The sequence below is a fragment of the Aristolochia californica genome, unplaced genomic scaffold (genome assembly GCF_029961685.1).
Source record: "Aristolochia californica isolate CCGP_79_NKW_82.1479 unplaced genomic scaffold, dmAriCali1.0.hap1 SCAF_3, whole genome shotgun sequence".
Lineage (NCBI taxonomy): Eukaryota > Viridiplantae > Streptophyta > Magnoliopsida > Piperales > Aristolochiaceae > Aristolochia > Aristolochia californica.
Window position 1 is genome coordinate 2,636,015 of NW_027181992.1, and position 25,535 is coordinate 2,661,549.

The 25,535-nt window shown below is 35.3% G+C and overlaps 2 protein-coding genes across 7 annotated transcripts; one reads left to right on the forward strand and one right to left on the reverse strand.

Annotated features, from left to right (window-relative positions):
- Positions 1-55: 55 nt before the first annotated feature.
- On the reverse strand, positions 56-17,222 carry LOC137958722 (uncharacterized). The gene is made up of 29 exons (XM_068805816.1): positions 17,086-17,222; positions 14,956-15,543; positions 14,704-14,864; positions 13,883-13,948; positions 13,134-13,251; positions 12,929-13,038; positions 12,708-12,803; positions 12,224-12,347; positions 10,856-10,923; positions 8,929-9,015; positions 8,645-8,797; positions 8,392-8,487; positions 8,224-8,283; positions 8,015-8,136; positions 7,845-7,932; positions 7,545-7,649; positions 7,365-7,469; positions 7,231-7,283; positions 7,036-7,099; positions 6,778-6,912; positions 6,507-6,619; positions 6,297-6,390; positions 5,425-5,644; positions 4,381-4,511; positions 3,989-4,135; positions 3,718-3,846; positions 2,364-2,462; positions 1,676-1,714; positions 56-851 (listed from the first exon to the last, which is right to left on the reverse strand). The coding sequence occupies exons 2-29, from the start codon at positions 15,194-15,196 to the stop codon at positions 714-716; spliced, it is 3,162 nt and encodes a 1,053-aa protein (XP_068661917.1). The 5' UTR covers positions 15,197-15,543; positions 17,086-17,222; the 3' UTR covers positions 56-713.
- A 775-nt stretch (positions 17,223-17,997) lies between these two features.
- On the forward strand, positions 17,998-24,288 carry LOC137960038 (urease accessory protein F). 6 transcript variants are annotated; one of them, XR_011114105.1, is made up of 4 exons: positions 18,004-18,079; positions 23,121-23,178; positions 23,294-23,410; positions 23,556-23,955. XR_011114105.1 is itself a non-coding variant. In XM_068807497.1 (2 exons), the coding sequence occupies exon 2, from the start codon at positions 19,112-19,114 to the stop codon at positions 19,841-19,843; it is 732 nt and encodes a 243-aa protein (XP_068663598.1). In that variant the 5' UTR covers positions 18,010-18,079; positions 19,098-19,111; the 3' UTR covers positions 19,844-20,114. The 6 variants fall into 6 exon arrangements, 3 of the variants coding, with proteins under 3 accessions (XP_068663598.1, XP_068663597.1, XP_068663599.1); XR_011114107.1 differs by lacking the exons at positions 23,121-23,178; positions 23,294-23,410; positions 23,556-23,955 and adding an exon at positions 24,169-24,288 and having other exon boundaries at positions 17,998-18,079; XM_068807497.1 differs by lacking the exons at positions 23,121-23,178; positions 23,294-23,410; positions 23,556-23,955 and adding an exon at positions 19,098-20,114 and having other exon boundaries at positions 18,010-18,079.
- Positions 24,289-25,535: the final 1,247 nt, after the last annotated feature.

Genomic DNA, 25,535 nt, shown 5'->3' on the forward strand with positions numbered 1-25,535 from the left:
GCAGTTTGGATTCTTAAACTACGCGCCATGAGAGAATTGTTAGTAAAATGACAAACCCGTCTGTTTATTTCCACTCCAGTCCTCCATCTTGGCCTAAAAAAAATGGGAAAAAATATATCACATGAGGATTATAGACTTTACAATGAATAAAATCCAGGAGTCACAGCCCTGTAATTGTCAATTGGTAACAGGTGAGTGATGGTGGCCATAATTCTAAAATGGGAAGCATCACAGGTCCGTACTTCCCGAGTACGAGGCTGCAATCTGGATGGGACGACCAGTCCCATGTACAACCATAACATAGAGCGAATATTAACAACAACAAAGCACAGGTCATATTAATGTACAAAGTCCACTACTCCCAAGATTTACACGATTCTCTTTCCAGTATAAAAGAATTAACCCAATCTTAACTTCCCAAAATACCTCCTGCAACCTAACAGAACCTGCCCAGTGAGTTTCCCTTTTCTCCACAACAACCTCTAGCCATTCACAACAATTTGCAGGCCATACAGCGCCTGGCTGATAATGCACCCTAATGTAAGACCAAACCACCACAAGGTATACCTGTTTCAAAAAGAACGCATACTTTTCCAAACCTGTTGGTTGCTTACTAGTGCTCATGGAGAGAAAGGAAGAACCAATCACTCAGGCAATGGCCAGATAGTGCTTTTCACCCTTTTAAATGGTTTTGTTGAGCAACACATCAAGAACTACTTGACACGGAAATCTTGTCTGAATATAGTAAGATTCTGGGTGAATTTATCCCTGTTCTTTGAGTCCAGACTTCGGTTTTCATCCGCCATCAGCTTATCAAAACAAAGAGAAAGGCGTTGTTGTTGATCCACTGGCTGCAAACCATTTAAAATTTTGAGATTATTTGACAGGACGCTTACACTTTGCATTTGATAACTTAAAATTTCTAGACATATTAACCAGTTTTACTAATTGAACAACCTGGCCTTATCTGGCCTTACTTTTCAGTTAAAAGCATAATTTGAACATTGATATAGAAGTCCAAGACTCAGTTCACATGAACCTTTACTAATCAAGCTTTACTGGGTAAAGTAAATAATACAATAAAAAAACAAGACCTGCGATGCCACTTGCTTGGCATATCTGTGTGCGTGTAATGTTTTGAAAAGGGGGCCACATGCGTTAAGGTCAAAACTGACCCTATACCCAAATAAACATGCCACCAATTAACCAGCCTGATAAATCTTGAAGCACGATCAAATGCATAGACAGATCATTGCTAAAATTAGCAGCTATTCGGACCAGGTAAGCATCCTAAGGATCTTACAAATTATAGAGGCTGCCAACAACATTCCACAGAGAGCTGGTAGTCAAAAGGAAAGAAATTTCAATTTGGGTTGAGGAGCCTCAAGTTCAGTGGGCATTTTTCTGGTCCTTCTTGACCAATACATGACCTTGCCCCTTTTCTAAGTAATGTGTGCATTCTCTACCACAAACTAACTCAAGTTGCCACCCCACCCCCCCTAGAGCCAGTTGTGAATAGAAAATTATCTCAGGTTATGACATTGGACAACCACAATCTATGTTAATCTAAGTTCCTTAAGCTATAAATCATGTATCATAACGGCCATGAGTCTATGTAGGTTCATCAATCCAGAAACAATAGAATGCAAGATTTGAAAGAGAAGTTCAAACTAACCTGTGAAGCCAAAATTTGAACTTTCAAGTCACTGAATATCTGTAGGAAAAAAAATGATATCAGTAAAACATTACGATGAGGAGGATTGAAAGACAGTCTTAAAGGTGCTTGAGCCTAGTATTAAGTTTGGCCTACAGTTATTCAAAATACCCATACTAGTTATTTAAAAAAAGAAAACATATTCATTTCAACAGTTTTGGCATCTCTTGGCTGCACTAAGCTGGGCCAAATACTGATGCAGTTACAGCCACTAGGTACAGTTATCGACATATAGTAATAATCGCAGAGTGGAGGAAGGGAGTCCAATGCACAAAGGAAATATCATTTAACAGGAATTTTTGCTCAAATTTGATTCGACATTCACATGATTAACTGAAGGTTTTAGAACTCAAAAGACTGAAAAGGACAATGAATTAAAATATCACACAAAGAATATTCAATTTACCATGATTAGATAAAATATACAACCAGCAAAAGACCAATTCAAGCCAGTTTATGATTTACGAGGACACCTAACATGACTAAACAAACTCAACCAAAGAGAACTAAATCTTGAAACCGATACTCCAATCTTCAATAAGCAACAGAAAACGTCACACTATAAAAAGAGGATCACATTATACCTCAATACAGATTATCAGATCAAAACTGAAAAGAGTGTTAGCAAGACAAGAAAAAAGTTCATCACCTGTTCATTAATAAGAATCAAACTTAGTATAGGTCGGCTAAGGCTCCACTGATTTCCACAATCTTCAAATAGGACAATCTCAAATAGGGTCTTCAATATCTGCAAACACAAAAAGGAAGATGCACCATCACAAACGTATATTTGATGCTCCCACTTCCCAAGCTGGGATTTAGCTTTGAAATATACGAGTAGTCAGAATATATACTGAAGACCATAGAAGAGAAGATGCAATGTGTGATCCAGAGAAAGAATCTGGCCTCCTTAAACAGAACACTCAATGGTCAAAAACAAATTTCTTCTTTGAAAAGAAAATTGGATCCCAAAGACACCTAAGGATCTTCAAAAAAGATCTCGAAGACCTAGATAGTCATCCAAAGACACCCTAATACTATTAAATAAACAGCACAAAACTGTAATGATCATAAGCAACCACATTATGGTGTTTGTTAAAATACCAGTTCAGGAGTATTTTGGTCATTTCCTGCATTACATTTTTCTCTTAATATGGCTGTTAGATAGACAATGACTTATTTTATCTATTATTCAATTTTCATTCAATTTAGACACATATTTTAGGAGATATATTATTTTGAATATTGAGGGGCATTTTTGTCCTTTTGTAAAGTATTACTTAAACCCTGATTAAAAAGAGGAAAGACATGCTTTATGGCACATTCTCCAAGGCAGCAAGGCTGCTCTCTCCCAGGTCTCCTTTTCTCCTCTTTTCTCTTCTATTTTCTCTTCTAATCTCATAATTTTAAATGTTAAAAAGTATTGTTTACCTATAGCAACTAGTGTGACATATACCTAGTAAAAAAGAAGATTTTGACCAAGTATGGTATCTTGAGAAAAGTGAAGGAAAGGTTAAAAGTATCCTTTACCCATAGCAACTAGTGTAACATATACCTAGTAGAAAAGAAGATTTTGACCATGGTATCCCACCAAAAGTGAAGGGAAGGTTAAAAGTATCCCTTACCCAAAGCAACTAGTGTGATATATACGTAGTAGAAAAGAACATTTTGATGAAGTATGGTATCCCAGAAACGTTTAGGAAAGGGATTCATGCAGAATTCTGTAGCCTGAACTGATGTCAGCCACCACGATTTATGGCAAGCACTTAAGTGATTAATAGGACTAACCATAGAAAACAATCCACTTTGATCTTCTTCTGCTTTTGTTCTAAAAAAACTACACATTTATTCTTATTTTATTGTTATTACTACAACCACTTTTGTTGCTGTTGTTTTCAAATGGCAGATTGACTGCTAAAAAAGAACATTGAATCATGTTACTGTATAAAAATGTAAAGTAAGAAACCATATGTATGAACCATGACCCATGACTCATGACTTACTTCTGGAAACAAACTTGGGCAATCTACAATATGTCGGGCAAGGTTTATTGCAGCTGCAGAATTAGGTGCTTCACCCAATGTAATATTGTTGAAGTAAAAAGCAGCCAAACTGTCGACTGCAGATGCACACTGCCACCACAAATTAACGTGTAAAATAAAGGGCCATCCGAACAGGAGGTTCAGTCTTTTTTCTGCATCTGGTCATCCCCCTTGATGAAACAAGGTAAAATATAAATTACAGGCAAAAGCAGAAAGTTAGCATTATCTTTACCTGTGATGAGATATAGACTTCCAGAGCTTTTAAACCAGATTCCAGAGATCCAACAATGTGCATGAAGGTGCTTGTGTCCAGATTCAGAATAAAAGTAATAAGGGTATTGAACAGAACCTCCAAGAATGCAAAGTATGCCTTAGAAAGCTGAAAACAACAGAGAACATGGGAAAACATAATTAGAAACTTTCTTCATTATGTACTAGAAAAATAGTTCTTTCAGCAAAAGGATTCTTAAATTAACCTAAGAGTTGTTTGACAGTCAACCACCCCATGATAATTACAATGAATACATTTTTCCATTGTGATTCTATTGCTTTATGTTTGTTTTTTATTTATTTTTTGAAGAGTTTGTCTTTGTTGTTTATTAAGAGAATTTAAGCATGACATACCTTGCAAAATGCCAAAATATCAGCAAGAGGAATTGAGAGAGTCATCTTCAGAGCAATATCAAGAACATCTACAAGTGCTCTATCACCATATAACTCAAACACCCCAAAGTTGACATAATTGCCACCCAAAGCTGCAAGTGGTCAATAAGATCATGTTAAAAGCAGCTACAACAGATACTTCAAGTACTGCATAATCTTTCCTATAGCCACTGTATCACCATTGTGAAATCTCTCACACTAGGAGTCTAGGAAGATGATTCATGCAGTAGACAACCTTAGTATAATTGGACAAATGGTGAAGTAGAAAAAAGGAACAGTGTCGTCCAATTTTCTATCAACCAATTAATGGTAACTTTGGCAACCACTCTTGTCCATTTTGGTGGCAACCTAGCAAAAAAAGGAATTCACTCACACACATAAAGAGGAGCAGAGTCTAGCACTCACACAAGAGAAGGAAGAATTTCAACTAAGCAGGTTTGGTGTAACTCAAGTGAAAATTACTTCTTCATTTGTGTGAGAGGTCAACTCCGCCCTTACTGTGTGTCAGGAGATACCTCTTTTTGGGAATGCAACCAATATACAACATGACATGTACTGCTCTTCTCCAAGGTATCAAAATATTCTGTTCATTGGTGGATCCCTAACTATAAAAAGAAACTCAAATGTTATAAAAAATTAATTCAAAAATGGATTGGGTTACCCATGGCGACTTTTTTCTTTTTTTCTATAATAATGAGAAGAACGATTCCATGGCAGCATTGACATCTCTTCCATGAAATTCAAGATTTAGATCGAAATTATGTTTTACGATAACCGCTTATTCTTCACACTGCAAATTATAATGCTGATTCATTAGGCAAATAAGCGGTCAACCTTCAATCTCTTGTTGTAAGAGGTCATTTCAAAAAAATAAAAGAGGTCCCCCTCTCTTCGCTTCTTTGTATTCTTTTTGGTTTCGAACTCAATAAAATTTCTCTTTCGTTATAAGTTTAAAAAAAAAAAGGTACATGATATGTACATAAGGTAAAATGTTTGAATATTTACCCCTTGAAAGAATAGTTAGGCAAATCCATATTCCTTTGTATTTATATGCATACAGATCTGAACTAATGGGAAGTGATAGAATCCTTGATCCATAAGCGACAATCAACTTGCTAACTTCTCGAAAAAGAAGAATCCCATTAGGAGAAGATGAGTCAAAAGTCAAACGCTGAGCTTTGTTTAACACAAACTCCGCCATGAATTTTAATAATGGAGTAGTAACCTGCACCATTCAACTCTTTCATCAATGTTTTTGTACCATACTGAGGTAGATGAGGTGCGATCAAGAATAAAAGTAAAACATGAAGTAAAAAAAGAAAGTTTCCGTTTAGTCCTAGACACAAAAATACCTACACAATACATAAAATGAAGCCTGGAATGAGATCCAACAGAATAAATGTGACTCAGATAACAGATTAAAGTTACACAATTAAAAACTAGATTTTTATAAATTGGAGTACTGTGAAGAACATTCTCAAAAAAGAAAAAAGAAAAAGAGAACATGCTCAGAAGACATTAATGAAAAGCTTTCACCTCTTCTTGTAAATGTTGAATCAGAGGAGACCACAAAATCTACATATGCCATAAAAAAAAGATATATAAACTGGATAAAACATACATGCGACTGCAATAAGAAGGAAACTAGAACAACTGAATATGAAGCTGATCTTTGCTTTTTGTTGAAACCAGAACAGTCATGATGACAATTTCCATTATTTCAACGTTTTCGTTCCACAAGGATTATTAATGTGTTGAACAACAACCATTAAGCAAAGCACTCCTGACAAGAAACTAGCTTTTGCATTCAACTTACTTCACTTAAGATTTTCATATTCATCATAATTATGACATGAGCAGATAAGTGGAAGACATACCTCTGGTGTATCTGCCCACTGTGAGACTGCTTTTAACAAAAGCGTCATATGGGATGGATAGAGCCAGTCAAACAAGAGGAAATATGTTCTTCGGCTGTAAAATTTAAGGAAAATTTGAATAAAGAATTACAAACTCACTTTTGGTAAAATATTTCCGGGATAGAGAAAAAGTCAAATTCAAAATAAATAAAAAATAAAAAAATGGCAAACCTATTGGTAGCCATTGTAATTCCTCTGAGGTCCCGCATTAACCCTATCAGAGCATACTTCACTGCATCAGTCCGAAATACAGTATCTGGTATTGACTCCAAATTGATGAAAACCTGAAGGAGATGCAAATTAATAACACATATGTTAATCATGCCATATGTTAAGTTTAGAGTAAACACATATAAGAAGACAAACTCCCTCCTAATTCCTGGAATAATGAAAAATTAGAAGTTATAGTTGTCAAGAACCAAGCAGGTTAGAAGGAAAATACCTGCAACAAAGAATCCATAGAAGATTTGAATTTCACAGGACTATCCTCCATAAAAATCAACCAGCCAATGGTGTAGTAAAAGGTTGTTCTACTACGAGAGCATCTATATTCTTCTAAAAATGGAAAATGCTCCCGCTGAAAATAGACACACAAGCAAGTTATTTCACATAGAAGAGTCAAATCCAAATATAAAAGATCAATCAGAGGATGATGACATAGAAGAAGCAAAAAGAAAAGATAACTGAGAACTGAATTTACAGTATGGTGTGCAATAATGAATTTAATCATGTCTAGCTTTAGAAGAAGCTTCCCCGTCATATACCTGCAATATTTTGCAATTAATCAATCAAAGCAGAAGCACATGGCTTCAACTTAATGGGACATATTGTATATGAGCAAATTTTTTCCATCATTTAACCAGTAAGCACTATGAAAAAGGAAAAAACAACAAACCCAGATGCCAGCTCCAAGAACAAACTTAAGGTGTGTTCAATGACCTCCTCACTCTGAAAATGCATACAAGATAAAGGTAAATCGACATTTTCTGAATTAGAAGAAAAGCAATATAAGAAAATTACAGCAATCACCTCAGTATAGCACTTAAGGTTTGTTGCAATTTTTCCAACAATAACATTAAGCAACACAAGGTGATCATGGAGCCCAAGAAGCTCAGAGAAGCGGGCATATAGCTGCTGCAGGAAAAGAAAAGAGAACTCAGTAAACTTAAAACAGAATACAGGAACAGAAAAGGATTTCATCAATATTACCTTAGAAGAATGCATTGCCTGATCACCAACATAGGACTTCCGGAAATGTTGAAAAAATGCTATGACAGCACGATCAAGTCTTTGCTTGCTTATATTACCATATCTCTGTCAAGAAAAGAGCAGTAAAATATAGTACACATTCGAGAATTTGCAGTGAAGGTAGTTCAAAACAACAAAACAAAATAAGATGCAAGTTGAGTAATAGAAAAGAAAGATGATGACTATTACAAACAAATCAAGCTGTAGAGAATTGAGATTTCACAACTGACAGTTAAAATGTGTTGACTCTTGGTGACATACCCGAGTATGTAGTCCAGTATCAGTGATGTTTATCAACTGAAAAACACGTGCAGAGAGCTCAGCATCAATTACTTCTTGTGATTCAGTGCTGAGAAACAGACAGAACAAACAATGATTGCCACACCCTCTTGCCTTGCCATGAGCATCATATAATGGAAGATATTGCCTACCTACAGCCAGTTGTCTGTTTTATCTTAAGAATGGCAGCAATAATATGAACTATCCATGCAAGTTGTTCTTCAACAATAGAAAGCTCATTGCCATCTCCACTTGATGGCATCGCTGCCCTCTCCTGCATATATCATATTAAAATTTCAGAGAAAGACTTGCTCCACACCATCATTTCTTCAAATATAGAAAATACTAGCAGGCCATGTACCGTATATGTTTGCAGAATAGGCTCCATCATCTTCATAATAAACAAGCTACTTTTTTCATACTGTAATTCAGATAAAGGGAACCGTGAAATCAGATGCTAGCATTGACATAATAGACAAGTAGGTCTGTGATGAATATAAAAAGTCCAGTGATGACATGTGGCCTCAACCTGAAATCTACATAGATATGGAAAGCATTCAAGTTGATCCTGAAGAAGATCTACATTGTCGAGAGGATTCTCAGAGAGATCATCTGGAAATCCAGCCTGCAACAAAAAAAGGACAGGGCCAAGGAAGCAGACAGAAATCTGTTATCTTGGGTAAACAAAACATTTAGCAGTCCTACCAAAAACAAGCGGACATATTCTTACCAAGAAAAAATAATGCACAAAATGAAATGTCACACAGACATTCTAGTCATACCTTGACAGAATCCAGTCTTGATGTAATAAAGCCTTCAGTTATCCTAGGGACAAATTCATCAAGAAGACATGGAGTATCGCCTTTCAAATATGGTACAGAGGTCACCAACCTAGACCAGAGGCCCAAAAGGTAGTATACACTACCGCTGGCCCACTAGCACACAAGAGCAAAATTTAAGCAAAAGTAATGTTGTTTTAAATTAATAACATTCAAAAAAGGAAAAGTCAAATTAATATTAAGATCATAAAGATGCCCGAATTAGATTCTGAGTCATCCCAGCTAACCTGCCATGATTGCAAAGATTTTGAAGTGAACTCTGCAACTAAGCTTATCCAGTCACTATAACCTTCTAAATTCACAAGCTCCGAGAGCTGTCACATATGAGTTCACAACACAAATTTCATCTAGTGAGACAAACAAGCAAACTTTATCTTTTAAAAACAATAATAACTTCAAAGAAAAATCTTTGCAAGTTTCAGTATGACAGACTGAAGATGTCAAAAGGTTGCAACTGAAACTGCTTGACTGAGTTTGTCTCAAGGTTGATCAACCTTGACAGGTTGTATAGTGTCATGCAGAGAGTACAATATACAAATTATTATTCCAACGTAGTGAAAATGCTCAACCAAGACAGCAGTACATTTTCATGAAGATAGTATGATATTTTTGTACTTAAATTATTGTCCAAATGAGAAGTTTTTAGCCTGATAGTAGTAGATAAGTTCTCAAAAAGTACTTCAATCATTAAAAGAAGTACTTCAATCTTTAAAAGGGCCAAAGTTATCAAAACCATCCACCAATGATAGATGATACAAATGACTGATATCATTCATATATAGATTTAATCCAAAATAGTAATAAATAGGTAAAAATAGCCCTGGCAAAATTTTGAAAGCCACCCATTTAATTCGCAATGGAGCCATGGCATAGCCATAACTTGTTGCAATCAATTCAAAATTATTTTTGAAGGCCACCCACTTAATTCGCAATGGAGCTGTGGCATAGTCATGGCTTGTTGAAATCAAGATTCCCATTACTCGTCCAATATAAAATCCACAAAGAATCATAAGTACAAATCAAGGATGACTCAATTTATGATAAAATGTTACAACTACCGTGCACCAATGACCAATCAAAATAATGGAAACTTGGATGTCATTTGCATTTTTAGTTTTCAAAAAATGGTTAGTTTGGTGTTGACCTAGGAAATCTATAATTTTCGTAAGGACAACAGTTACATAGTCATAGATACATGTATATGGACAATGTACTTATCCCACAGCAAAAATAACAGAAGCCAAGTCAAAAAAAGTCAGCATCAGTCCACTACAAAGCTAGCTGAGACTTAAATTTGGCTCAAGCAAAAGTTATAATTTCCCAAAGAAGTTGCAAATGCCATATAAAGTAGAAGAAACCTACTAAGTTTGGACCTTGTCCAAGAACTCACGAACCACACTAGACAATTTGATAAGCAGATTATAATTCCGCAAACATGTTCAAATGTTCACTACAATAATCTTCCAGCCATTCTCAACAAAGAGATTCTTGGACTGTGGAGCAAACATGCTGTGAGAAACTACAGCCCTGTTTGCCTACTTCTAAAGCAAAGAAGCTGGGTTATCGTGTTTGACTAAAACTATAAAGAGAAAAAGAAACTTATGGTTTGAGGCAGAGCAATTAATGTGATGTGATCAGGAGGGAAGAGAAAAAAGAGCCTCCTGGGAAAATACAAGAAAGGAAAGGGAAATAGGCCACACTTTTCAATGACTAATACCATTCTTCATTTATTTATTTTAACAGCTAAACAAAATCTTATCTTGATCACCCTCATACGGTTATACTTCTCATGTTTTTTTTAGTCTTAAACTTCTCTTCTGATGGTTAACATTTGATGTAATAAAAACTATTAGACAATTCTTTTTATAAGACGACATCATTCAAAAGAATTATAAGATAGCAAACACCGTTAAATTTAAGGTTTTCCTTGCAATAGGTCTCATGATTTTCAAAGCAAAACTCACACAGGATTCCTTCAGAACAGGTTTCCAGAGAAAAATCACAGGCACACTCCATCAAACAGATTTTTTTGAGAAAACAATTTGTTTTTAGAAAACTTTGATACAATCTAACAACGATCTAGTAGTATAAAGTGTATCAACAACAAGAAAAACAGGAACTTAACACAATATAACATGTTTTCTGAAACGTTACCTGATAGTTCACTTTGAAGCGCCCCAAAAGGCGGCAATACTCGTGGTAATTATCATGGTTAGAAAGACCTGCATCCCAGGATCAGCAAAACAATAAATTAATTTGAAGAAGATTGGCCAGCAAGCCAGTATGCAAGACCATTGAGTATAAGCCTGGCATGATGTTCTGATTAGAGTTTGTGCACTGATAACACAATAAAATGATAAAAAGAGCCATATATAACAAAAATAATTTGAATATTTCTTTGTTAAAATTATATAAGTATGCATGTGTGTATGTGTGTGCTTATATATAATCAAGAAATTAATAAGAATAAGATTTAGCCAGCAAGCCAGAATACAAGACCATTGAGTATAAGCCTGACATGATGTTCTGATTAGAGGGTTTATGCGCTGATAACATAATAGAATGCTTAAAAAAGAGACATATTGAACAAATATATTTTGAATATTTCTTTGTAACAATTATATAAGTGTGTGTGTGTGTGTGTGTGTATTTGCTAGCTAGTACAACAGATCAATGTCATCTTAAACAGGAAAAAGCTCTTAAACACTACACTTCTAAATCCAGGCTGAAGTGTAAAAATTACGTATTCCTACAAAAAGTTTGGCAGTAACAAAAATATGGTCCTTAGCCTCACATCTTAGGATTACAAAAATGAGGAAGACCCCCTATTCTCACATGACAGCAAAACTGGGCTTCATAAACTAAGAGTACAAGTATCCTTTAAGCTTTGAGATGACACAAGTCCAGTGCAACAAAGATACCAAGGAATGAAGAGAAACAAACTGAAGACGCTCAGTCATCACGGTGAATAGAGTTCTATATCAACTCACCAATTACAGAAATCGGATTCATATTTGTGGAACCATGCAGAACTAATTAGAGTGATAAAAGTGCAAAAGTAAATGAATAAACAAACAATCAGATAAAAAAATCAAAATAAAACACCACAAGATCCACAATAAAAGACTAAATATGGACTGACCTAACACATGATGATCCTAAAGTAGAAAGTAACTTGCCTCTAGAACAATAGGAGTTTATCCAAGACAAACAATGTAATCTTTAATATGGATCACCTGTCCCTGGTGTTGAAATGTTGCATCATATACAGCATCTAACAAATGAATCTCCATGTGAAGGTGTGAATACCATACCCTTAACTAATTATGTAAATGGTTACATGTGAAGCAACTATATTATTGCAGAATCAACTGTACATCAAAAACAGCACAAGAATACAACTTTTTAAGTTCTCATCATTTTTTTTTCCTTATAGCAGAATCAATAGACTTTCATATGCAGAAATAATAATAACACATGAAACAATCAATCAGATTGATATCTTGTACACAATATACCCACCCTGTCCTGTTTGAAGAATTTCTTTTGTTCCAGTCATTAGATGAGCAAGAAACTTTGATCGTTCAGTATCATTTGTGAACAGAGGTCGCCTTACAGAAGCAAGACAAACCAAACACTCCAGAGCCTATAAATGAAAAGAGGGAGAGATCAAAATATAAAGTTTATTACAAAAAAATAAACACAAGTTCAGAGAAAATTCCATCTCAATTTTGGTGGACAGCACTGGAAGAAATTATCTACAATAATCTTTTGAAATTAAAGAATAAGTAAATATTAGGAGGAAAACAACGAAAATTTAAGTTGCTGAAACATACAGCAGTAGCAAAAGAAACTAGCTAAATACTTGTGCATGATCCTAATAAACTATCATGTCATTATCTGACAATAGGAAAGAAAAATTCAGAAAGAAATTACAAATGGCAAGAACAAAATGCACAACCAAACCCTAAATTATGAACAACACTTGGTGCCAACATGTGCTAACCTCCTTGGAGAGAGGGGGCTTCGTGATCGTATAGTAGTCAAAAAAGATTTGCAAGGTGGAGTGATCTTCTAGAGCTGGTCTCCAAGAAGAAGGAATCTGTAAAATAATGCAGTAGGAGGAATGACACTATCCACGTCAAAAAGCACATTACCTTTTAACATATAAGCTTCTCAAATTGAAATGTTCAACCTCGATAACATTTTTTATTGTTTTAAAGGTACCTGAACAGTTCCAAACTCTTCTGAACTTTCATCCAATGATGTCCCAACAAAATCAAAAGACAAACACTTCAGAGAAAGTGATAGTGCTAAATCCTGCAACTTGGAAGCTACTGCATTTAAAGACAAGTAGAAAAAAAAACACATAAAAGTCAGCATACTGAACTCTTATATTGAGGAAAAAGAGTGTAACATAAGGACGAATTACCGTCACTTTTAAGCTGACAAAGTGACGTGAGAGAAATCTGAAAAATTTGAAAGAGACAATGATCCCTGAAATGACAAGCAACTTTTCGGTGGTGTGTAGTTGGCAGTCCTGGATTAAGCTGATCAATCAACAGTGAAACATAAATATCAGAAGATACTAATGCTTTTTGGTTTATGATACATCTGATTCATATGAAGATGTATTATGTTTCAAAAACTAACTAAACAGATTGTAGTTATCAGAATTTTCAGTAAGGATGGCTAATGATAAACAAGTTGACAAATTCAGTTCACATGAAGATGCTAGAAAGCAAACATGGATGTCTAAATAATAAGAAAAATAAGGAGCAGAAAGGGAAAACATGACAAACATTCTTTTCCCTGACTGGTACTGATAATGATGTTGCTAGACATGTATTTTATCCAGAATATTTTTGAGCTTGTTGACAAAAAGTTCATAGGCCATAGGTTACATCTTTGCAAGGTTCTACTTTTGCAATCAAATGTGATATGGATATTCCCATTATATTGCTAACAATTACTACTTAAAAACATCAAGAAAATCCAACCTAATTATTTTGAGAAATAAACCAATCCACAGTCCATGGATTAAGTGCTTGCTCAACAACCATATTTAGTATCTTCGTAAGGAATCATGTTCAAGTCACTTGTGCCATTCAGTTTAGTAAGGTGTCAAATGTAACCAATCCCAAACAAAAAGCAGTGGTAATAATTCAAGCAAAATCTGACCTGATTCATCTCTGAAACAAGTTGTTTTAAGATCTTCAAACCAATTGAATAGTGACTGGGTGAGGCCTGATGAAAAGACAAAAGAATCCATAAGGTTGCTCAAAGAAGCCCAAAAATAAGTATGTGATCTGCAGTAGCTTTAACCATGTAGGATCATGAAATCAAAAAAGTAAAAGATATGCACACCGATGACGGTTAGTTAATATAAGGATCTAATAAAGTTGAAGTTGCATCCTCCCAACATCAAGGACCATCTTCCTTTCTACCCTAGTAATAAATGAAAATAGTTTTTTTCTGAATTAGCAAAAATCAGAAAACATCAATTCAAAGTTCTATCTAGTTTATTGGAAACAAATAAAACATTAGAGGAATAGACCCAGGGTTTAGTTTTAAATACCAAAATTTCCCTGATCAAGGAGAACGAAATGATTCTGTCATATAATTAACAATCACTCCTTTGATGTTCAAAATAAAAGACATGCCTAATCTACAAATATAAAACTTATCTAGACAAGGAACTCATTGACTTCTAGACCTCTGGACCAAAATCAAAAGTCAAAAGATTCAATAGAAAGCATTTCCATTTCTTTTCTTAGGAGAGGATACAAAGAAAATTCATGTATCAGGTAACATACGGTAAAACCACAACAAGTTCACAATCTAACTTCGCAACTGAAAGGTTTTGAGTCAATAATATAAAACAAGCCAGCATTCTTGATACTTCATATCAACAAAAGCTCAATCGAATTGGCAATTAATTTTCAAGATGCCTCCTTTCAGTATATGGGGGTCTTAACATCAATCCATAGAACACATATCACCTGACTCAAAAAGTTCATAGTCTCTTTAACTACTTCTCTGAATCTGTCATCATCAAACCACCCAAATTTTGTGACCCGGCAGAAGAGTTGAATTAGAGATGCAATCACGAAAGGCTGCAAATCAGGTCCTCTAGTGGCCAGATAGGATATCAGGTAATTTCCTTCACACGCAGGGGCAAAAATGTTAATTCATAAAAAAATGGAATAGCAATTCAGATCAAAACCTATAGAACAATGTCATAGCATATTTACGTATATCTAGCCGAAGCTGCAAAGATAGACTGTGCTCAGTCACTTGCTTCAGAAGACTTGAACTGGCCAGCATTAATGCATAAGGAGTCAGAGCATTTTCCAGAATGTATTGGCATTGGGAAATGTAATCTGTATTCACAGAAAAGCACTTTAGGGTGCTCTCTGCATGGGCCCTTTCAGCAGAATCCTGAGAATTGTAAAGTCTTTCACACAAGGCTTCTAGTTGTTGCAAGCTCTCCATGAATGAAAGAACAACAGATTTTGCCCAAATTTTCAGATGATCAAATAGCCACCATTAAACTGTTATGCATTCAAATGTACTAAAGAAAAGCATAATTTTGAGAAAGGCTCCCTTGGTTTCAATGAAAACATCACAAGGCCATCCATGTCAAAGAACCGCATTGAACTTGTACTAACACTGCAAATGTTGCAATAATATACAAATGTACACACGGTATTTTTCAAAGTGAAATTGTTCCAAGTTACAAACTGGAGACGCTCAAAAGATAAATCACAACTCGGAGAGAAGAGGATCGATAAAGCCAAGTAGTTGCGATAATACTTTGCAAGGAGAGCCTCGTATTAACCCTGAAAAAAAAAAAGTTATAGTCAATTAACATTTGAATGTAAACAATAATAGCAGCCAGGAATTTTTAAATGTAGTAAAGCTCAATAAAGAACAAGTCACACAAAGGGCTCGATAAAATGTCAGCTTCTTTAAAGAATTCTTCTTGTAAAAATTTTTACCACGTTGAACAGCACATGTCATTTTTTTTTTTTTTTGAATTTTGTTGTGCATTTCCCAGTAAATATTGCCATATGCGATCTTACTGCTATTTAAAAAAAAAAAAAGAGATTCTTTGTTTCCTTCAAGTAAGTACACACATATCAATTCAAATATAAAACTCTAATAATGTAAAAATAAAAACACTTATACAGTTGATCAATGAATATTCAAAGCAATCAGAATATTCTTAATGGCCCTATAAAGTTAGAAATTGGAATCATGCATCATTTACATTTTGAGTGTCTTAGATGCATACTAAAAGTAACTACCCTCTTGAATACCAAGAAGATATATCCAAGTATCAAAGCAGCCTTTGATTATTAAAGCCTTCTCCCAAATTTGTTGGAGTCTTCAAGTTTGAAATAAAAGTCTAACCTTTGAGTTTGGCCAAAACGGATAAGCAGATAACCCTATTAATTTGCATGACAAATGCCTGGATAAATCCTACAACCTTCAATAAAAGGAAAATCAAGCGCTCTTAAACCATGATAGATATGTTTAATAATGCTAACAGGCACGGGGAAAGATACAGATAAGTTGAATATAATGGTATTGAATGAATACTGACTAGTAATGAACCCCACAAATTTTCGGAAAGGATTCATTGTGCAGTTTTGAAGTTCCAAGACATAAATTGTCCAAAGTGATACAAAACTGTGACCAACAGCAATACTCTTACAATGTATATCGTGGTACAATACCCATAACTGTGACAGTACTAATTATGCAGAAAATATTATTTTGAAATGACTTATTTTTTTAAAAAAATCGAAAGATACTAATCATCAAGCGTTGTGAAGGATAAAGTAAGAAAGGCAATGAATGTAACATTAGCAAGTTTGTTTCATTGAGAAATAAACAAAATGAAAAGAGTTGAGCCGACCTATCCAACACTCTTGAAAATACTAATTAAAGGAAATAAATGAAATGAGAAGAATCTCGTTCGACGGAAGATCTGCTGGCATACTGATAATAAAGGTTTCGAGGAAGCAACCTTAAACCTAGTAGCGGTATCAAGCCATGGCACGATAACCAAAAAGCAAAACAACCAAGTAGCTCAATATTCACAGACATACAAACAACAATCCCTTAGTTAAGCGAACAAATGAAGCTGGTTAAACCTCTATGAAACAGCTATTCTTCCGAGAAGATTAAACAATATACAGTGGAAAAGCTGTTGATGCAGTACTATCATCGTCTTCCAAACCATTTCACAAATCCGGTCACGAGGTTCATCAATACTTCATTGAGAAGCGCCAATAAATCGACTAAGTGCAGATTCAAATGGAAAATTTCCGTTTTATTCATTGAATTTTCGATTGACAAGTAACAGATGATCTTACACACGATAACTTGTTTTCCAAGGATTTAACAGGTTGAGCCTGATGAAAAGCCTGGTGCAGATTAGGACGGAGAAGAAACCCAGGAGGAGTTTTTAAGAGCCTTTCTGAGTGAATTGCCGACTTCATATATAAAGGAAGTTTCTGGCTTGCACAAAACGATACAAATTCCTCGTTCCATTTATTAGCTGCTTATTTATCCCGCGAAACAAATTAATTACTTAATTTTATTGATTCTTCCTTTTATTCTTTTTCCATCTGTCACGATTCGCGAGCGCACATAGCGCACGTTAGTTTGAGAATATTTATCTATGCTAAAATATACACATAGCACTTCGCTTGTCCGCCTTGAATTGCCTGCATCGAATTTTGCTGGCCTGCGGGATGATTAGCTGTAATTAATTGATGAAACTCTCTGAATTAATGTTTTCCAACAATAAAAATGAGCCCTCTCCATATTGTGCTCTACTTTCCATTCTTGCATTTTTTTTAATTTTAGAAAAATTTGAAGGAAAATTAAATGGACATGTTAGTGCCTTTTTCATGGAAATAAATATAAATTAATAATTAATATCATATATTACCATATTTACCTATTAATTTTTTTAATAAAATAAAATATTAAATATAAAATTGCCTTCAATTTTTTATTCATGGTAAAAGTATTACAATATCAGTGAGAGTGTTCAAAGGAATTATGATATTTATTTTATTTTTATTAAAACCCATCATATATGTTTTTTATCGATTTATGTTTTTTAATAAATATTACTTAAAATAAAATTGCATAGAACATGATAGTATTTTTTTAGTGGTCCGAAGTCTCAACTTATAATTTTTTATTATTCATAAAAATAAAATATTTTATAATATAAATACAAACGATAACAAATATTCTGTTGTTTCTTATGATGACACAAACGACAAGAAAAGGGCTATACGTTATAGGGCGAAGAAGAAGACGGCGGTCGGGAAAAAAAGCGGGAAGAGAAAGAAGGTGGATTCCTTTTGCCACTGACTTTGTTGCTCTGTTAATGCTCTTTTTCTTGTGAAATCCGTAGTACGCCCCAGCTTTAGCCATTCCTTCTTGCTCTAATTGCTTCTGCTGCATTTCAGTTAATTAGAGTCGTCGGCTCAATACTTCTTCTCATTTGTTTTGGTTCTCTGTTAAAATTTAATTTTGATCTGGAGATGCGTGTGAATTATTTTTATAGAAGTTTTGCTTCCCGCGTTGATTTTCAGTTATTTATTTTTCAGTTCTGAAGGATCTAGAATTGTAGTTTTAATTCTGGGAAGTATGTGAGAAGGATTCACCACTGTCAGATCGAACTTGTTTTCACTGTGACTGCTGAATGTCATTTTTGTCTATGTATGAGGTATCCTTGAGTTTGAGTCGGACTTTGACCATGAATTCCTAGAATCGTGCAATCATAAAGTTATAAATGCTAGATGTGTTAGAAACGTACCAGATCGTGTTCACAAACGACGACTTATCCTAGACTCTAGCATGAAGCAAGTAGTTGAGGTCAGGTTCAATTTTAGGATTGACGTCAGTGTCTGATATGACATGGTATAACATGACTTTGAAAAGGATCCACAGAGCCTGTGGTTAACACAAGAGATGTGCCAGTGCGATGTTTAATCATGTGAAGACGACAAAACATGAATTTGTATACGTAGTTGCATATGGATGAGATGGTGGTAGTGCTAGTGTGAGTTTCTATTACATTACTTTAAAATTTGAACCTATTTACTTAGAAATGCTTCGTCTTCTATTTCTATTTACGTGATGGTTTACAGGCATAAGCTAAAACTAGAGAAACTGTGATTTTTATGTTCAGAATTGTTTGTTTTCGCCCTTATTTATTTATTTATCGAAGGGAAAGTTAGAAAATGAAAAATTTAGATGAGGCCGATTAGGTATTTGAGTTGAAAAACTCATTCTCACCTGGGATTTAAAAATAATCTTCTGATTGTTTCCACCCTATCTTATACCATAAAGTGCTGCCTTTCAGTGTTAATTCTTGACATGGAACGTGAAATGCAATCAAGAGAAGGTAAGGATGATCCTCTACCAGAAAATCACCTGCTGCAGTGGACTCAGTGGCAGCTGTTGGATTCCATTCTTCCTACTGGAGGATTTGCTCATTCCTATGGTCTTGAGGCTGCCATTCAAGCTTGTGTAGTCTCTGGACCTGAAGATCTCAGACCTTTCCTTGTCCAGTTATTGGACAACACTGGAAGCCTACTTCTTCCCTTTGTGCATATAGCTCACAGGTCACCAGACATGGAAACCTGGTCTAGACTTAACCAAATATTAGAGGCAACACTAACTAATGAAGTTAGTAGAAAGGCGTCTGTTTCTCAGGGATCAGCACTCCTGAGGGTTGCTGCTTCTGCATTCCATGAAGTCCCATCTCTCAAAGAAATGAAGGATGCCTCATTGAGCTCAGGATTGGTTTCTATCCATCATGCGCCAGTTTTTGGGGTTATATGTGGACTTCTAGGTTTTGATTGTGGGACCACTCAACGGGCGTATATGTTTGTGACAATGAGAGATGTTATTTCTGCTGCAACAAGGCTGAATTTAGTAGGACCCTTGGGAGCTTCAGTTCTCCAGCACCAAATTGCACATATTGCTGAACAATTGGCAAAGAAATGGATGGATCGTCCTATTGAGGAAGCGTGTCAAACTGCTCCATTGTTTGATACCATTCAAGGCTGTCATGTCTATCTATTTTCAAAACTTTTCTGCTCTTGAAGTAATGTAGCAAATCTAATTGTATATCTCAGTCAAAGACAATGATGACTGTAAGTTCACCCAAACCAAAACTCCCAGGTTTACTGAAGACCAATTTAACTCTTGTAAGACTTCTTTCAAAATGATCATAGTGTTTTTGTTTTTGTTTTTTTACCAGTTGAACTCCACAAGCTCTAGTTGTTGGCTACTACTATTTTTTTTTTAACTTCAGATGTTTGCATCTACTAAGTTTCCATTTTCGGGAACTACCTTCCTTTCCTGAATGGGGTATAATCATTCCACTGCTTTAGCATCATCCTAGCTAAAACCATTATAAATGTTGGAAGTGGGTGGATTATATCCACTTGACATTAACAACATAGTGCTTGGATGTGGATAATGTCTTTTCTCAACTACTTCAATGCTGAACTTAAAAAAAAAAAAACTACTATTAATAGTTTTAGTTTACTGATATGCAGGCTGGGTTCATGCCTTGTCTTGTCTGAGCTCTATTTTTATTATTTTTTTAATTGTTATGAGCCTTGTTTTCTCCAGTTTTGAATGTTCTTAGTTGTAATATGAAAGAGAGATGTGACAACAACTATATCAGTGCTCAGTGAAATTATAGGCAGCTCCTATAGTCTGAGTTCTTGCATGTGCTATGTGCCATTGTTGTTTAGTTGATAGCTTTTGAGCACTAATAGTGTTTTTCTAGATTCATCCGTACGATATATTACTATTGAATGTGCTGTCTAGAAGATATGCTCATTGAAATTTTTGGCAGCTCTTATATTCTGTTCCTCTCTGTTGTATTATATGCCATACTTGTTTGGTTGATATCTTGTGACCGTCTAGTGATGTTTTTTTCGACCTGCTGCATAGGAATATTACAATGGATTGTACTGTTTACAAGAACTATATTTTCAGATCAGGTCTGTCATTGGTTGATCAACTTTTTGTTTTCCTTGTGTGCCTGAGCCTTGTTCATATGAATGATTTTGTGCCCTCACTTGGAAGTTATTGGTCCCTGTACTATAGTAATACTCATCTTTTGTTACCTTGATCTGTTTCTCTCCTGATTTATTAAACTCTTCCAAAATTCTGCCTACTCTAAAACTCAGATGTCAGTACCTGTTTAAGGAATGCAAATTACAAATAGTGATCATCTTTTATTACCATTATTTGATATTTTCTTGATGATATATTTAATTCTTCATAACCTTTTCAAGGAAACTACAAATAGTTTTTATTTTTTCAGTCAACCATATTTTTGTTACCTACTATAAGCATAAATTTTGCTGAGGCTTTCCACCTGAACATAAAAAATCATGCATATGCCAGATGTACACAGTGCATAGCATTTCTGTAATTGGACACCTATGCACGTCTGTCCACATAAAACCAGTAGAGAAATTTCTTGTCATCCTCTTACAAATCCCAAAGCTAGTCTGATTCCAAGACTTCAATGATACTGTCAGAATCTTAAAGATTTGCTGCTCAGTTTTCTGTATCTGATTTCATCCAGCAGAGAAATCTCCTGCTTTCTTTCATTCCTCCTGATATAATTTCTTCGGTGAAGCAAATGGGGCAGGTGCAACTGAGGCACACATTATCTTCTAGTTCATGGTTAGAGTATTGAAAATACTGCAGAAGTTGAGTTTGTGGTGAATTATATGTACAAATTGTTTATTTTCGTGAGACATTTTTTAGGCTTTTTGTGGTTAGTGCAATTGGAGGTCATAAACCTTGAACACTGTTAGTGATGTAAGTGTCAAACTGATCCCCCATGTTGCGAGGTAGAAGTGGTTTCCTTTGGTTAAGTTGATTTCAGTGGGTTTAACTAGTGGCTTGGCTAAACTGTTGTGTAAGGAGAGGCCCTTGCACTTTTATTATTAATGAAGCTAGAGGGTGGGAGAGGGGCCACCCACGTTCTGCACATCATGGGAGAGCATACACCCAATCCCCTTCCTCTATTTTTCTGATCAGAAATAGATGTGTTGTGTTGCCTGTGCCTTTTATTATCTTTCTGCACTAGCAGTGGAATTAACTGTTTCTCTGCTTCTCAAAGAGGGAGGGGAGGATTGGTCCAAATGATGGAGTAAGTTTAATGGTTTAATAGTTAAACTGTCTAAATTGTTGTGTCAGCTAGTTGTTTTACCTTTGAGTATTGATAATTTCAAAATTGGGTAGAGGAAGCAAAGCTGAACTTGTTGCTCATAGGCCGCTTGTGGTCTGGGCTGGTTGAGCTTTCTGTAGAAATCAATAGATCAGGGGAAAGAAGCAAAATGGAAAAGGGAAGACAAGGGAAGAAGGAAAGAGAAAAAGCCTTCATTTCTTTAATGATGTGACCTTTTGCATGGATGATCATTTCAAACGTGTAACTAGCACCCGTTTCTAATATTGTAAAGTTAGGTTTTTCCACAAGAAAGGTTTTTATAGTTCTGAAATGGCTTGACTATTTCAAATCGGTAATGGTTGTTACCTTTATCTATTTGCCACTTCTAACTCAGGTGCAGCGTAGGTTTCTGCATGAACAAGTGGGAAATTTATGTAAATTTCCTCTAGTCCTCATCAGTATTTTCTCGCCAAATGATAAAATTGCAGAGATGTGACGGAAATGCTACTTGTGGCTTCAAAGAGTGGTCAAGGTTTGGACGATGTTGCCATCAGGCGTCAATTAGTTTTCTTCTTTTCCTCACTGCTGCCAGTATGTATTGGCACCCCTGCTTTTCCTAAAGCTAACCAGGTTTTGAGTCTTCAGATACTTTCAGTCTATTTGATGTTCTCTTGATCAACAATAACCAGAGAAAGAAGACAAAAGCAAGGTGTGGTTCAATGGACTCCCCCTGTCAGATTATGGGCATAAAGCGACTCTCCTTTATCAATTTGGGTAACCTTAAAAGGCACCCAAATAGGCATAAAAAGAGTTTGGGTGGTATTATGAGCGTGCATCACTGGCTGCAAGTTGGGTGGTAGAGACAAAAGAGGGAAAGAAAAACAATATAACGTATGGAGTTTCCCATCACGAGAAGATTGTTTTCGAGTTGGTATTATCTTTGCCCTGCAATGCCCACTTTTTCCTATCCATGAAAACATGTCTATCGCTCTCTCTTTCCACTGAGTTTGCACATCTTGGGAAAATGCCAAAATACCTAAAGACGGGAAGACATTACCAAAGGATTATTGTTCCATCCATTGGGCCCCCAATCAGTGCCCCGATGGAGAGCTTTCAACTGTCTTATTACTTGTTCTCTTTCTTCAAGCCCTTGAGTTTTATAACAACTGGATCTTGTTCCAGGGGTCCCAATGTTGGATACCCGACGCTGATCTGCAAGCCCCTGCAATGAACAGTGAAGGTCGGATAGATCTAGTGAAGTTTCTACAAACAAGAAAATCAGTTTATTCGTTATCAGCTGAATTAGCTTCCAACCTGACTGGTTCTTACTTTTCCCTCTTCTCTAATGTCAAAAGCTACGACCAACGAAGAACATGGAAATAACCGACGGAGGCATTGAAAGCAGACTCACCCACCTTCCCCGATTTTCTCATTTGCAGGTCGTGTCTTCTAGTCCACAACGGGCAAAGAAGGTAAACAACGCCAGTCTGCATGGCTGAGGCACTTACATTTGCTCACCATTTTCTTTTTTAAAGAGCCCAGAAAAGAACTGGATAAAGGAAGAACATGGAGACAGTGCTAGTGCTACAGACTTTTTATCTTTCTTTCTTTGTTCAGGGTTCGGATGACCTTAGCAAATCGTCCAAGTTGACAAAGGACGATCTGTTTCTGGCAATGGGGGCCAAATCAGGTGGACATAGAAGCAACAAAACTTGGTCTTGGAGCTATGCTGATCGAGGTAGGCAGAGAGGCCTTCTGCTGATGTATTGTCTCAGGACCTCTGTGGTCCCAGAGCCGTGAGAATTGGTGCGACCTTCATGAGGACCATAAAGGCATGCAAAAAGTCAGGTTTTTGTGGGACCCTTTACAGAGAATGCCAATGGTGTAAGTCGTAAGGTATCTCTTTTAGGACAGATGGGCCAACTAAGGGGAACCCTAATAATAGGTATTGCCCCACAATTATTAAATTCCTTCATGGAAGTTAGAGAAGGCAGAGGTGGGTATTGGGTACATCTCATCAAGGCTTTAAATATTTAGAATTATATATTTTTCCAAAATATAGATAAATTCGTGAGAAATCTTGCTGGGTCTGTTGGGAACTATGGAAAAGAAAAGAAAATGAGAATTTAATTATTATTATTTTAAAAAATAAATAGTAAAAATAAGAATTTGATTATTGTTTTATATTTATTAATTAATTTTTTATTTTCTTTTTTCTTTTCTATTTTAGGGGTTTCTAACATATTCCCAAAGAAGCCGATGAAACAACTCAATGGCAGAGCCAGAAATTTCTGTAAGGGGAGACACGAGGAGGGAGATTAGGGTTTCCTAACTAGACAATATGAAACCAAACTTTAGATGGATTGACGCTCAGTCTTGAATCTTGATAAACATTTGAGTCGAAGAGAGAGAGACAAAAATCTGGTAACCATTTTGAGAATTCCCAACACGTTACCACCTAGCGTTAATGCACTCCAAAGTCCACACGCATATTCCCGTTTTCCATTCCACTACGTGTGCACATGCTTGTCCCCATGCATGCACGCTATGACCCAGAAACCTGGATACTCCCTCTTTCACACTTCTCTTCATTGTTCAGCTTAATAATTTCCTTTTTTCTATAGGATAAAATTGTATACATATTCTTTACTTGTTTTTAATATATAATGTACAATCAAAGCATTTTCATTAAAAAGATTATTAGATTTTGGGTTGTCGAATTAGCCTGGGTTTCACCAAATTTTCTTACTTTTAAGGGGTTGTATTTACCATGACGGAATTTTTTTTTTAATTTTTGTGATTTATAATTTTGAGTAATATATAATTTAATTTTTTTCTATTTGATATTTTTTAGAATAAGAAGAATTAGGGTGAAAAATATTTCATCACCTAATTTGGTCAAATAAATTATTTTTTTCTCTTCGTACAAGAAAACAACAAGAAAGAAGACCAACTTGTGAATTACTTCAGTCTTGGTTTTTTTAATAGAGTTTGTTTTTTTTGCAAGCCTAAATTGCCTATCATAAAACTTGATAAGAAACTTTTTTTTGTATGAAATGTAAACATCAAACATATCATGGAGATATAAAGTGACCATAAACTCTAGTTTTTTACTAGTATATGGAGATATAAAGTGACCATAAACTCTAGTTTTTTACTAGTATAATTGACTTGCAAGTGGATTGCTGTCATCATCTTTCAAGGAACCAAGATAGCCAAATTTAGATTTATTATAAGGAATGTTTCATTTATAGAACTTAATGAACATATTAAGTATGGAGTTGGAAGATTGACGTATTTAGAACAACATAGATGCTCATTTATTGTGTTATCATAAGATGTCCATGTTCATTAAAAGCAACACTAGAGAAGGACTAGTTTAATTTCTATTATAATTAAGTCTTTCTCCCTCTCTCCTTCCTTTTATATAGAAAACTAAGAATAATGGGTCAACATTGTTACATAATTGTCTAAATCTTGGGATATGAATTGAAGGGCTTAGTGTGTTGGCACATAGCTGTCTCAAGTGTCTATTTTCATAATTGCTTTTAAATAAATGAGTAATGTTACTTAAGTTAAACCTTAAACCCTAAACCC

What these genes read in the sequence shown, in the direction of transcription:
- LOC137958722 (XM_068805816.1), bottom strand. Translation starts at nt 15,196, where the DNA reads ATGGAGAGCTTGCAACAACTAGAAGCCTTGTGTGAAAGACTTTACAAT. An exon ending in AATTCTTCAAACAGGACAGG is followed by an intron (nt 10,924 to 12,223) that starts GTGGGTATATTG and finishes CCTGGGATGCAG; the next exon opens with GTCTTTCTAACCATGATAAT. An exon ending in CTATTCTGCAAACATATACG is followed by an intron (nt 8,137 to 8,223) that starts GTACATGGCCTG and finishes TGATATATGCAG; the next exon opens with GAGAGGGCAGCGATGCCATC.